Here is a 14,430-nt window from a genome sequence, read left to right on the forward strand (position 1 = left end):
TAGTTAGAGTGTTTTTTTTTGTCTTTTACAATATTCTATTTTTTCCTTATAGTTTTTCAATTCTTCTTTGCTACCTTTCTGTGATTTAAATGATTTATTTTTGTAATTTATTGCTTTCTTTACAATTCTATTTATCCCCATTTTTTTCTTGTTCTTTAACCTTGTATTACCATAAGGTAGTGTATATACAATTGAGAGGTTTTTGTATATTTTTAATCCTACACCTGTCACCTCCAGACATCTGAGAAGCTCTGACAGATGTCCTTCAGAACCTCCTCCTTGAGGTTCCTTTTGTTTTGCTTTCATTTTCTCATCTCGTTAGCTGTCATGTAGTTGCACTGATTGCATCCCTTTAAATCCCTACCCATACTGCATCACTTTGCTGTTTATATTACTTCCTGGAGTGTGTGCATGCTGATGCTACTACTGAGTCTTCTACAGATAAGTTTTGTTCGTTCATTTGTGTTTTCCTGTTTGCTGGATCCCAGGTGACCCTGGCTCCCTCCGTATCAAGTGTAGGGAGCCGGTGGTCGTGTCCCCTCACTATTATAGGGTGTTCAGGTGTTATACAGTCGAGGTACGAGGATATGCGATCATCTACCATTGGGATTTTCGCATAGGCTGAGCAGTTAGGGAGAGAGCCAGGTCTGTTGCAGGGATCTCCCTTTTGTTCCTTAGTTTTGGATCCAGTCAGTCGGATCTTCATTTTGTGTCTTCTAGTTTTCTGTACACCTTCCGTGACATTACCTTTCCTTATGAACTCTTTCCACTCCTTCCTCAGGTTCATTACCTTTCCACAGGTCTCCATCTGCACTATCTTCCCCTCCTATAATGTAATTACCCCCCGCCCCCAGTTTAAACACTCCTCCCACCTTCTCCGCTAAAACTGCTACACCTTCCCCATTGAGGAACAGCCCATCCCTACAATAGAGCCTGTAGCAGAGGAGTCAGACCAGTTCTCCAGGAACCCAAACTCTTTCCTTCCTACCTCAGTTCTTGAGCCATTTGTTAACCTCCCTAATCTACCACTGCTTTTCTTGTGTGACTCATGGTATAGGTAGTATTTCGGAAAACAATAACTTAGGTCCTTGCTCTGAGCCTTTGACCTAAATCTCTAAAATCATTTTTAAGGATGCTTCACCTACCTGTAAGTCTACTTTCACACCTGCATTCGGTGCGGATTCATCTTGTATCTGCACAGACGGATCCGCACCGATAATGCAAACGCTTGTATCCGTTCAGAACGGATCCGTTTGCATTATTCATTCAAAAAAACATGGGGGGACGCATCCGTTTTCAATTGCACCATATTGTGTCAGTGAAAACGGATCCGTCCCCATTGACTTATATTGTAAGTCAGGACGGATCCGTTTGGCTCCGCATCGTTAGGTGGACACCAAAACGCTGCAAGCTGCGTTTTAGTGTCCGCCTCAAAAGCGGAATACAGGCGCAACAGAGACCAAACACAGCCAAATTAATGCATTCTGAATGGATCCTTGTCCATTCAGAATGCATTGGGGTTGAACTGATCCGTTTTGGGACCCAGAAACGCCAGTGTGAAAGTAGCCTAACTTTGTCATTGGTTTCAATATGGACCATGACTGCTGGATCTTCCCAGTAATCTTTCAACCTGATTTGTGATACCGTATATTGAACTCACTCGCCAGGAAGACAACACACTATTCGACAATCCCGGTCTTTGTGTCAGATTGTGCTATCTGTACCCCTAATAATTGAGTCTCCCACTACCAAGACCTGTCTGGCCTGCCCTACTCTCCTGTTCCCCTGCTTACTGGAGCTGACATTCCCCTAACTGGCAGGGGAAGTGTCTGGCTGCAGCAGTGCTCTCCCTGAACTAACATCCCTCTCATCTGCCAACCTTGTAAATTTCTCAGGGTGTGTCAGATCAGGGCTAGGCTCCCTGGCACTCTTCCCTTGCTTGTTTAGATACACGATGTGTGATTCCAAACAAGCAATTTGCAGACATTTTGAACAAGGAATTGCACCCTCAATGGAACACATACTAATAGGTATTATGAAAGAAAACAGAAAGAAAAAAATACAATGCAACAGTGTACTCATAAACAACTAACATACTGTAGTACCCTCCTAAAGTCCCTGAATCTCAACTAACTTAATCTAAAGTCACACACATAATAAAAACACACACTAGAAATCTTTAAAATTTGGCACATCTTTAAAGGGAACCTGTCACCTGGATTGGGTATAAAGCTGAGGACATGGGTTGCTAGATGGCCTCTAGCACATCCGCAATACCTAGTCCCCATAGCTCGGTGTGCTTTTATTGTGTAAAAACGATTTTATACATATGCAAATTAACCTGAGATGAGTTCTGTCCCTGACTCATCTCAGAGACAGGACTCATCTTAGGTTAATTTGCATATGTATCAAATCGTTTTTTTTACACAATAAAAGCACTCTGAGCTATGGGGAGTGGGTATTTCAGATGTGCTTGCGGCCATCTAGCAGCCCATGTCCTCAGCTCTATACACAAAATCCAGGTGACAGGTTCCCTTTAAACCATACACTTTTGTCTAGAAAAGCTATGCCAGCTTCTCCCCGGAGTACTGAGGGAGAACTAGAGGTAAGGGTGTAAAAATGCAAAAATTTGGATTCCAAAAGTCCTATTTTGCGACTATTTGAAGACAGATTTCTGGAGTGCAATGTATGATAAATTCCTCCTTTCGCATTTTAACAAGACCCACTCAAGTTCTTTAAAAAATAGGTGGGGAAGTGGTTGTGGTTAGGATAAGTTCACATCAGCATTGGAAGTTCTCTTCTGGACCTCCGTCACAGATTCCTTCATAAAGATTGGACGAAAAAGTCCTGCATGCAGGACTTTTCCATCCAGAATTTTTATATATATATATATATGATTCCAAACAGAAACTGAATGGACTCTACTGTAGTCAATAAAGTCTTTTATTTAGCTCTGTACAGGTTAGTTATGTGCCCTATCTGGCACTTCTAATTTTTTATGTTGTTTTACTTGTCTAACAGAGCAGAACAATGGAAAAAAAAGAAGTGATGTGAACCCAGCCTTTATCAACTGCAACTGTCATTTATCAAAAAGCATAAAAAAATGTTGCAATCTTACTCCAGCATAGAGGTTGTATAGAAAGTACAGTAACATCTTAAGAGACAGAGAAAGATGCAAAAAATTGTGTGCGATATTTCATAAATTTGTCGCAAGTTACAGTAACTTAGACGCCTGAAAAACTGACATTAAGTGATAAATCTCCCCAAATGTTTAGATGTAGTACTATGAAAAGGATTTTTTTTTTTTTTAGGTTATTATTCCAATACTGATGTTTCCACCATGTACTTGGTAAAGTCCAGTCCTAAGACACTCTATTACATGGCGATGTATTTCTCTAAAGTCACATATATGTGCTGGCACTTCTTACCACAGGCTGTAAGGTAAGTCTGTTAACATATCTTAGAGATGATAATATTATACAAGGGTGGACCATTTCTATGGATACACCTTAATAAAATGGGAATGGTTGGTGATATTAACTTTCTGTTTGTGGCACATTAGTATATGTGAGGGGGAAAACTTTTCAATATGGGTGGTGACCATGGCGGCCATTTTGAAGTAGGACATTTTGAATCCAACTTTTGTTTTTTCAATAGGAAGAGGGTCATGTGACACATCAAACTTATTGGGAATTTTACAAGAAAAACAATGGTGTTCTTGGTTTTAACATAACTTTATTCTTTCATGAGTTATTTACAAGTTTCTCTTCCAATTGAAAAAACAAACGTTGGATTCAAAATGGGCGACTTCAAAATGGCCGCCATGGTCACCACCCATCTTGAAAAGTTTCCCCCCTCACATATACTAATGTGCCACAAACAGGAAGTTAATATCACCAACCATTCCCATTTTATTAAGGTGTATCCATATAAATGGCCCACACAGTACATTAAAGCTGTTGTTTCAGCAAATAACATTTATTATGTAGAGAAAGTTAATACAACGCACTTACTAATGTATTGTTTAACGTTGAGTGAATCAAAATCAGCTTCGTGGTCTTCGATCCGAATTTCAGGATATATTCGATTTGCCGCAAGCTGAATTTCTTCGTACGTCAATGGGCCAGCCGCCACCATCTTGCTTGAAAATCTCGCATACGATCCAATCCATAGTGACATATGACGTCACAATGCCGGCCGGCTTGATGACATCATCATGGGCCGCGTGAGATTTTGCACCAGATCTTCCAGCAAGATGGCAGCAGCCAGCCCATCATGAGTAGTGTTGAGCGAGCATGCTCGACCAAACATCAGTTCGGCTCGAGCATCGCTTTGCTTGGCACATCGCGGAGTTCGGCCGAACACCACGTGTCCTCGAGCGCGATGCTCGAGTCAGTGTATTTAAATCTAATTTAGCCTATGTTTCTATTCAGACGATTGCTGTAGAGTGAGGGAATCCCTCAGTGTGAGTCCGCGACTTAGGAGTCCCTGCTCTGACTCCATATATAGCTATGTCCATATATGGAGTCAGTGCTTGGGGACACCCCAGTGTATTTAAATCTAATTTAGCCTGTATTTCAGAAAAGTTTCTGCTGGGATTTAAACTCACTACCTTTTGTATTAAAGGTCGAGGGACTTTACCACTCAGCTATAATAACCTCATAGCCGGTTACTTTAAAAAAATCAAATAAAATGAGACTACTGTACTGTACTTCTACCTATACAGTAGAAGTCTAAAAAATTTTTTGGGGTGACTGGCTATGCGAGTGGTCAAAGTTCTGGGCTATGATGCAGAAGCTGTGAGTTCAAATCCCGTCACAAACTTTTTCAGAAATGGAGGTTAAATTAGATTTATATATTTTATATATATTTTTTGTAATTGTTAAAAATGTATGGCACAAAATAAATGTGTAATTACTAATATATATTCATACTTCTGATAGATATGAATGCATAATATGTGGGAAACTACTACTGATGTTTTAGCCATAATATATTTAAATATATTATAATATATTATTATATTTTCTAAATATATAATATGTGTAAATATATTATAGCTAAAAACACACATATATATATATATATATATATATATATATACCAAAAAGAGGGTCCCAGCAGCACAAGACAAGGAATACAGGTGGAGGTCCTCTCAGCCGCAGGCTCAGACGGCTATAGGTAAATAAATGTCCAAAGGATGAGGCAGCACTCCAAGTAAAGTGAAAAAGGTGGATCTTTTATTCCCTCTGCAACGTTTCAACCGTCTCAATGCGGTCTTTCTCAAGCATACCACAAGGTGTCATACAAGGGTATATATACCCACAATACATAGCAAACAATTAGAGTGACAATTATTCAATACAAAGTATAATAAAGTGCATAGTGCAATATACCTAACATGATTTCATAAAACGTGATGATTTGCATATCATGATGATCTCCACAATACAATATAATGTGTACAAACACAGTAATCATAGTGACAGCATAAACTGTGAATTAATTATTGGCCTGCATTTCATCAACACACTAGCCTATCACCTGTGTATCTATAAAGAATGTGATTAGATCAAATAAAGTTAAAAACAACTCACACCGCAATGCATGTGCAGGGGCGCCAGCCAAAGTCTGCGTTCTCACAGTCGAATCGCGCATGCCCAAACCCCCAGCCGCGTCACAGGCGCGACGTCATCAAGGAAGAAGCCAAGCGCCGTTACCATGAGAACCACGGGACCAGGGAAACAGTCACATGACCAACCAAGAGGAGTCGCCGAGTCCCGCCCACGGCGCCGAGCCCGCGTCACCCGGCCAGCCACGCCTACCATAGTCCCACGACAGATATAGGGCAGGCGCGGGCTAACAGAGATCGGCGGGGGGAGAAAAACAATAGGCACAGTAATGCAGAGATATAATATAAAATATAAAGTAACAGACAGGCGGGGGTCAATGAGCACCTCACCGGGTCACTATATACAATTAGAGACCGGAGTGAACGTGGTACAGAGTATATCGGCACCTTAGGTGACCCCTACATAATTCGTGCCATACTCATGCTGTAAGACAATGGGACGGGGACCAAAGGGTCACGTTGTTCTCACGATCATCACCCCCGGTCCATAACGGGCATGGGATCCAAGACACGTCCATGCCAAAGCGCCCAAACCCAGAAACCGTCCCTTAGGTCTATAAAAAAATAAAACCACCACTCCAAGCGAACAATGTAATTACAGTTGACCCATTTAGTATCTAATAAGAGAAATACAATTGCACGCGCCCCAAGGATCTCCCCTAACGCCAAATTTCAACAAAAAGACGCAGAAGATGACGCCCACTGTCCATGAACAACGCCAGTGGAGTACCAATATCTGGAGAAAGAAAGAAAAAATATATATAAGAAAATAGAACAAAAAGACTGTACATCTATAAAAAACAATTTAGTTCCATAGTTGATGACACCAATAAATATTCACATACAGCAGGGCATGGCAAGCCGAGGATCCAGAGAGAATAGCGAGGAGCCCCCTCCTATACTACACTCCACTTGAAGTCAACATTGAGACCATGTGGTCTCAGGGTGTTGAGGCGATGGATCCATCTCAGCTCCCTCTGTTTGAGGGCCAGTGTCCTATCACCTCCCCTTCTAGACAGAGTAATTTGGTCCACTAACATAAATTTCAAATCCCTCTCCTTATGATTAGCTTCCACAAAATGTTTAGGAACGGGCAGATCTTTTCTTTTTTGTCTAATTGAGAACCGATGATTATTCAAACATGTCTTCATGTCACAAGTGGTCTCCCCAACATATAGGAGACCACAAGGGCAGGAAAGCACATAGATCACAAAGGAGCTGTTGCATGTAAAAAAATGACCAATCTCATATTGGGTCCCCGTGACAGGATGTGTAACTTTCTCACCCCTGGTCATGTAAGAACAATTGACACAACCAAGGCAAGGATAGGAACCCCTCCTTCGAGAGCCAATATGAGATTGTACTAAGGTCTTGGCAGGAATATCTGCCCGTACCAACTTGTCACGAAAATTGGCAGCACGCCTATAGGAAAGCAAAGGTGGCACAGTCAAAGCTGTAATGTTAGGAAAATTGCTCTTAAGTATTGGCCAATGTTTACGGACAATATGAGCAATTCGAGCACTCTGTTCTGAATACGTGGATATAAACGGTATCCTCTCATTTTTATTACATGTATTCTCAGATGGTACCTGTTGTGGATCTCTCACCCTGGTGAGGTGTTTATTAATCACCCGAGCAGGGTAACCTCGTATTTTAAACTTGTGTACCATCTTTGAAAAACGAGTAGGGAGTAGATCCGGGTCCTGAACCACCCTTTTGACCCTAAGTAGTTGACTATAGGGCACAGAATTTATGATTGACCTCGGATGACAACTGCTGTAATGCAACAGCGTATTACAGTCAGTAGACTTAGTATAAATATCCGTAGATAATTGGTTATCCACTATAGTGACAGCGGTGTCAAGAAATTGGACATGGGTGGCCGAGTGTACCAGGGTAAAGCTGATGTCCGGGTCCATATTGTTCAAGAAATCATGAAAACTATCCAAAGAAGTGGAATCGCCATGCCAAATGAGGAAGACGTCATCTATGTATCTCCACCACCCCAGGACTTTCCTGAACTGGTGGAATACATAGACAAGGTCCTCGCACAATGGAAGTCAATGGGAGAACCCCAGGCACCTCCTGCTCTGAAGAAGGGAGGGTGTCGGGACTCTAGTTTGGCTTAGGAGTCCCTGCTCTGACTCGATATATAGTTATGTCCATATATGAAGTCAGTGCTTGGGGACACCCCAGTGTATTTAAATCTAATTTAGCCTATATTTCAACCTTCTGTATTAGAGGCAAGACACGTTACCACTCAGCTATAATAGCTGCATAGCCAGTTACTTAAAAAATAAATAAAATAAAAATATATGATACTTCTACTGTACTGTACTTCTACTGAGACCTATACAGTAGATGTGTCATTCAAACTTTTACAGAAATATATATATATATATATATATATATATATATATATATATATATGTTAAAATTAAGTCTAGCCTCTATTTCTGAAAAAGTTTGCAACAGGATTTAAACTTACAGCTTCTGCATCACAGCCCAGAACTTCAACCACTGCACTATATAGCTGCATAGCCAATCACAAAAAAAAAAAAAAATATAAGAATTCTACTGTATAGGGATCAGTAGAAGTACAGTACAGAAGTCTAATGTTTATTTTATTTTTTTAAGTGACTGGCTATGCAGCTATATAGTGTAGTGGTCAAAGTTCTGGGCTATGGTGCAGAAGCTGTGAGTTCAGATCCTGTCACAGACTTTTTCAGAAATAGAGGCTAGACTTAATTTTAACATATATATATATATATATATATATATATATATATATATTTCTGAAAAAGTTTGTATGACACATCTAGTGTATAGGTCTCAGTAGAAGTACAGTACAGTAGAAGTATCATATATTTTTATTTTATTTATTTTTTAAGTAACTGGCTATGCAGCTATTATAGCTGAGTGGTAAAGTGTCTTGCCTCTAATACAGAAGGTTGAAATATAGGCTAAATTAGATTTAAATACACTGGGGTGTCCCCAAGCACTGACTTCATATATGGACATAACTATATATCGAGTCAGAGCAGGGACTCCTAAGCCAAACTAGAGTCCCGACACCCTCCCTTCTTCAGAGCAGGAGGTGCCTGGGGTTCTCCCATTGACTTCCATTGTGCTCGGGTGCTCAGTAGAACACCCAAGCATCGCCCTCGAGCACACAAGCACTTTGGTGCTCGATCAAAACTAATCATGAGCAAATGGATCTGGTAAGTACAGTATTTTACACTGATATTTATATCAGATGCTGCAATCATGTATGACCGCGGCATCTCAGGGGGACAATGATGATTGTGCAGCTCCCTTTCATTGCACCCACTACTTAATTTTTTAATAATTTGCTCATCTCTAGTATTGTTATTATTATAGTTAAGTAAATTGAATGAAGTGGAATTTGATCCGAATCTCAGGATAAATTCAATTCGCAGTGAAGCTGAATTTCCTCGTGCTTCGTGGTAGAAAATCGATTTAACCTGAAATAGTATAAAAGCCAAAAAAAAACATACTTACCTTCTCTATTTGCTCGCGACCGGCCGGCCACCTGCATCTTGATTTAAGATCTTGGCCAAAAGCCCAAGCGTGGTGATGAATGACGTCATCACGCTGGCCGGGGTGACAACATCATCTCGAGCTGCGCAAGATTTCGTGGCAGATCTTCAAGCTAGATGGCAGCAGCTGGCCCGTTGTGAGCAAATGGAGGCAGAAAGTAGTGATGGACGAACATCGGCCGGGACGATTCGCGACGCGAAAGCGATCAAATGTTCGTGAACCGCAAGTTAGCGGCGAGCCCCATTCACTTTAATGGCAGGCGAACCTGAAAAACCTTCAGGTCATATTTGCAGCCACCAAATACTTACTAGAAGTGCACAAATCATCCCACAACATGGACAGTGAAATACCAGCGGGGGATCAATGGCAAAAATTCCCACAAAAAATATGTATTTTAATAAGGGGCCATTTTTATGCGTCTTGAAGGGAAAATCTCAAAAATTATTTTAGGCCACGGGAGTACAAGCCCCAAACATTAGGCGTTCTCTGGACAGAAAACATCAAGTAATTATGTGGCTGGAGGTATATTAGATTGTCAATGTCTATCACTTTAACTGTAGGCCAGTGGACTACAGGCCCCAAAAATTATTAATTCACCGTACTGAAAAGAACAAGTGATTATGTGGCTGGAGGTATATTAGACGGTCAATGGATATCAATTTTACTGCAGGCCAGTGGACTACAGGCCCCAAAAATTATTCATTCACCGGACAGAAAACATCAAGTGATTATGTGGCTGGAGGTATATTAGACGGTCATTGGATATCAATTTTACTGCAGGCCAGTGGACTACAGGCCCCAAAAATGATTCATTCACCGTACAGAAAAGAACAAGTGATTATGTGGCTGGAGGTACATTAGGCGGTCACCGTATAACAATTTTACTGTTGGCCAGTTAGATTATAGGCCCCAGAAATTATGCATTCACTGTACAGAAAAGATCAAGTTATTATGTGGCTGGAGGTATATTAGACGGTTATTGTATATCATTTTTACTGCAGGCCAGTGGAGTACAGGCCCCAAACATTAGGCATTCACCAGACAGAAAATATCAAGTGATTATGTGGCTGGAGTTATATTAGATGGTCCTTGGATATCAATTTTACTGCAGGTCAGTACAAATACATGTCAAATACATACAGTATGCTTAAAAGAACTAAAAATATAAAATTGAATTAAAAACATTGCTAACGAAATCCCCCCTCTTGAAAAAAAAAAACAATGGTAATAGGTGAAATTCAATTAAACGTGGTTGTCACAGGTGTTAAATCCCTCTGAGATCCATGCCTTTTTCATTTTTAGAAATGTGAGGTAGTACACACTGTCGTGAGTTAGGCGAGTGCGCTTATCGGTCACAATCCCACCTGCTGTGATGAACGTCCTTTCGGACAGGACACTTGACGACGGGCAAGCCAAGAATTCCACTGCAAATTGTGCCAGCTCTAGCCACAGGTCAAGCCTGCACACCCAGTAGTCAAGGGGTTTCTCGCTTCTCAGAGTGTCCACATCGGCTGTTAACCCGATGTAGTCGGACACCTGTCGGTCTAGGCGTTCCCCGAGGCTGGATCCGGAGGGTGGCTGTCGATGGGTTGGCTGCAAGAATTATCTCATATCCGAAGGGACCGACACATCTTCAAACCGCCCTTTTCTTGCATACATGGTAGGATTGGTACCCGCAACAGTTTCTCTGTGGATGGAAATTCCTCTCCCAGCACCCGCAACAGCAGAATGCAGCATCTCTCGCAGCAAGGCCTGGAAATGCTGCATTCTGACAGCCCTCTGTGATGCTGGAAACATGTCTGCCATTTTGTGTTTGTACCGGGGGTCTAAATACATTGCCACCCAGTACTGGTCCTTGCCCTTTATGCTTTTTGTATGGGGGTCCCTCTTCAAACATTGGAGTATGAAGGCCCCCATTTGCACTAAATTGGATGCGGTGGAGCGGCCTGGCTCCTGCTCATCGCCCAGGAGAATGTCGTCCTCGGTCTCCTTTCCCATCCACGGACAACAGCAGGGATCCTAGAAAAGTTTAAAGCCTGCTCTTATTGCTCCTCCTTTTCCGCCCAGGCACCATCCTCCTCTTACTCTTCTTCAGACTCCTGCTGACTTGTCTCAGATAGAGTAGCCCCCCGGGAATTTATTCAGCATTGCGACTTCCTCATCTTCCTGCTCCTCGACGGCTTGATCAATGACACAACGCAATGCACGCTCCAGAAACAAGGCGTTAGGTACGATGTCACTGATGGTGCCCTGGCTGCGACTGACCAGTTTGGTGAGCTCATCAAATGGCCGCAGAAGTCTGCATGCGTCGCGCATGAGCAGCCACTGGCGTGGTGAAAAAAAACCAAGCTCCCCAGAACCTGTCCTGCCACAGAGTTTGCACAGGTAGTCGTTAATGGCACGTTTCTGCTGGAGCAGCCTATCAAGCATATACAAGGTGGAGTTCCAGCGCGTCGAGCAGTTACAAATCAGACATCTGACGGGCAAGGTGAGCCATGGCTGTGTAAGATCTTCTAAAATGACCAGAGATTTTCTTGGCCTGCGACAAGATGTCCTGGACCCCGGAGTATTTGGCAAAGAATCGCTGCATGAATAAGTTCAGGACGTGTGTTATTTTGCCCTGTTTTAGAGCGCTCAGCATCACTTTAGCACACCACTTTACCAACTGTCAATTTGAGCGGGGTTAGCCACTGATCGGCCTGTGACTGCAGAGCTGAAAGGAGTGCAGGACCGGTGTGGCTCTTAGCTTCCAGGCACAACAGCCGCTACACAGCAAGGCAATGTCTCACCTGGCACATCGAGTATGTTCTGGGGAGCTGGGGGGTGCAGCGGAAGAGGCGGTAGCAGTGGAAAAGGAGGAGTCAGCCAAGGAGGAGACGGAGGAGGAAAAGAAGATGCAGGCCTGCATGCAATCTGTGGCGGTAACATCAAATCCACACGGGTGCCACAGGTTGCATGCTTGACAGCCGTCAGAAGGTTCACCCAGTGGGCAGTAAATGTTATGTACCTTTCCTGCCCGTGTTTGCTAGACCATGTGTCTGTGGTCAGATATTTCTTGGCACCATCACTGTGTGCCAGATTTACATTCACTTGCCACTAAACATGGCCATATAGCTCTGGGATGCCCTTCTGGGATAAATATTTCATTCCGGGGACCTTTCATTGCAGTGTGCCAATGGCCACAAATTTTCTAAATGCCTACGAGTCCACCAATTTATATGGCAGTAGTTGGTGAGCTAGCAGTTCCGACATGCTGGCGATCAGTCATTGGGCAAGAAGGTTATCCGGCATCATTAACTTTTCACGTTCGAACATTTGGGCCACGCAAGCCTTTATTTTGCCAGATGAACGCGACAACGGCATGGTGGAAGGTGGAGTGGAGGACAAATAGGAGTAGAGAGGAGAGGGAGAAGAGGCAGGACGTGGAGTGCCTGAAGTGTGGCTTCAGACGGTGTTGCTCCCATTGGGCTTGGTGATAGTCCCTGGTGAGTGTTGGGCTTACCGCAACTTATGCGTTAACAGCACAGGCTGCAGATGGCAACATTATTGACAGCAGCATTATTGGTACCAGGCGGTAGCTCTAGCCACTAGGCTACCAACCCTTCTGGACTTTTCCTTCCACTGAACTCTTTGATCTACCTTGTTCCAGCCTTGCCTTGTTAATCTCTGTGATTCCTTGCACCTGCTACTTCTTCTTTATAAGCCCAGCCTCTTGTACCTGACCCCGGCTGGTTATTGTTCTTCTGAACTTGATCCTGCTGTATCTACCGCTGTTCCTCTGTTGCTACTACTACCAAATCGACTGTTGCCAACCTCGGAATCGTCCCCGACTACTCCCTTGCCTGATCCTCTACTACCGTCTACCTCTCTGCTGTCGACCCGGACGCCTTCACACCGCCTCTCTCCTTGCGGTCTCCTGCTACTGGACTCCACCCTGTACACTGCCCGGTGCCCTCCCACGCAGGTGAACTAGCACCCCTAACAGAATAACCAGCCCTTAAAATGGAGTCCGCAATGGCCACCCTGCGCAAAAAATCTCCGAACTTCAGGAGTTTGGCGCCACTGCCCAAAAGGAAATGGCTCAACTTCAAGGCGCAATCCAGAGCCAACAGAGGGAAATTATCGACTTGCAGCGTCAACTACTGGACATACGCGGCCTCTCCCGTCAAAGTTTAACGGCGATCGGCTCCAATTTCGGGGGTTCCTCAACCAGTGCGTATCTACTTTCAGATGCAGCCGGGCTCCTTTTCCTCAGACAGAAAGAAGATCCTGTTCATCATCAACCTTCTAACTGACGAGGCCCTGGCATGGGTATCCCCATATGTGGAATCCCACAGTCCCTTATTGAATAACCTAGACAACTTCACCTCAGCCATTAGCCAAGTCTTCGACGACCCTAACCGCTGCGCGACTGCCGAGGCTAGGCTGCACCAGTCTACGACAGGGAAGACGCTCTGTTACCGAGTATACCTCCGAGTTCCGCCGCTGGGTCACGGACACCACCTGGAACCCAGCTGCCCAGAAAAGTCAATTTCGCCGCAGACTCTCCGAACTTATAAAGGATGAGCACGCCAGGGTGGACGCCCCAGGCGATCTGGATGAGTTTGTCCAACTGTGCATCCGTATTGACCGGAGACTCGCGGAAAGAAGGAGAGAAAAACTCTGGTCCTTAGATAACAGGCCCGCGTACCCTTTCACTCCAACGACTCAGCCGGCTCACCAATCCTCCACCGAGCCGATGCAGGTCGACACACTGCGCAATACTTTATCGGCTGCTGAAAAGGAGAGACGACTGGCTGCAGGCCTCTGCATTTACTGTGGCAAGCGAGGGCACTTCGCTATTAGGTGCCCCAATAAGACTCGCCGAACCATCGTTGTCACTAAATTACGGGAATTACAACAAGCCACAATCTCACCTTTTGCCTCTGAAACCATGGACACTACAGGTACCGGGTCCCACTTCATTATTTCCATTCTTATCACTATTGGGGAATGACAGCTTCCCTGCTCTGCAATGCTTGACTCGGGGGCCGGCGGAAATTTCATGGACTGGACCTTCGCCCATGAGAACAACATACCACTGGTAACCAAGGCAGCCCCCATCGATCTGGAAACAGTCGATGGGACCCCGCTCTCTTCTGGGCCGGTTACGCACCAGACCGCTGACCTTCAACTCCTCGTCAAACCCGATCATCAGGAGACCATTCACTTCTCCCTGATCGCCTCCCCTAAGTTTC

The 14,430-nt window shown here is 43.8% G+C and overlaps 1 protein-coding gene across 1 annotated transcript in view; it reads left to right on the plus strand.

Moving 5' to 3' along the window:
• LOC122932695 (acetylserotonin O-methyltransferase-like) overlaps positions 1-14,430 on the plus strand; it is a 141,417-nt gene that overhangs the window by 94,389 nt on the left and 32,598 nt on the right. Inside the window, exon 3 of the mRNA XM_044287258.1 lies at positions 3,312-3,441. Coding sequence (XP_044143193.1) covers positions 3,312-3,441 — 130 coding nt within the window. The remainder of the gene's footprint in view (positions 1-3,311; positions 3,442-14,430) is intronic.

Source organism: Bufo gargarizans, chromosome 3, assembly GCF_014858855.1.
Source record: "Bufo gargarizans isolate SCDJY-AF-19 chromosome 3, ASM1485885v1, whole genome shotgun sequence".
Lineage (NCBI taxonomy): Eukaryota > Metazoa > Chordata > Amphibia > Anura > Bufonidae > Bufo > Bufo gargarizans.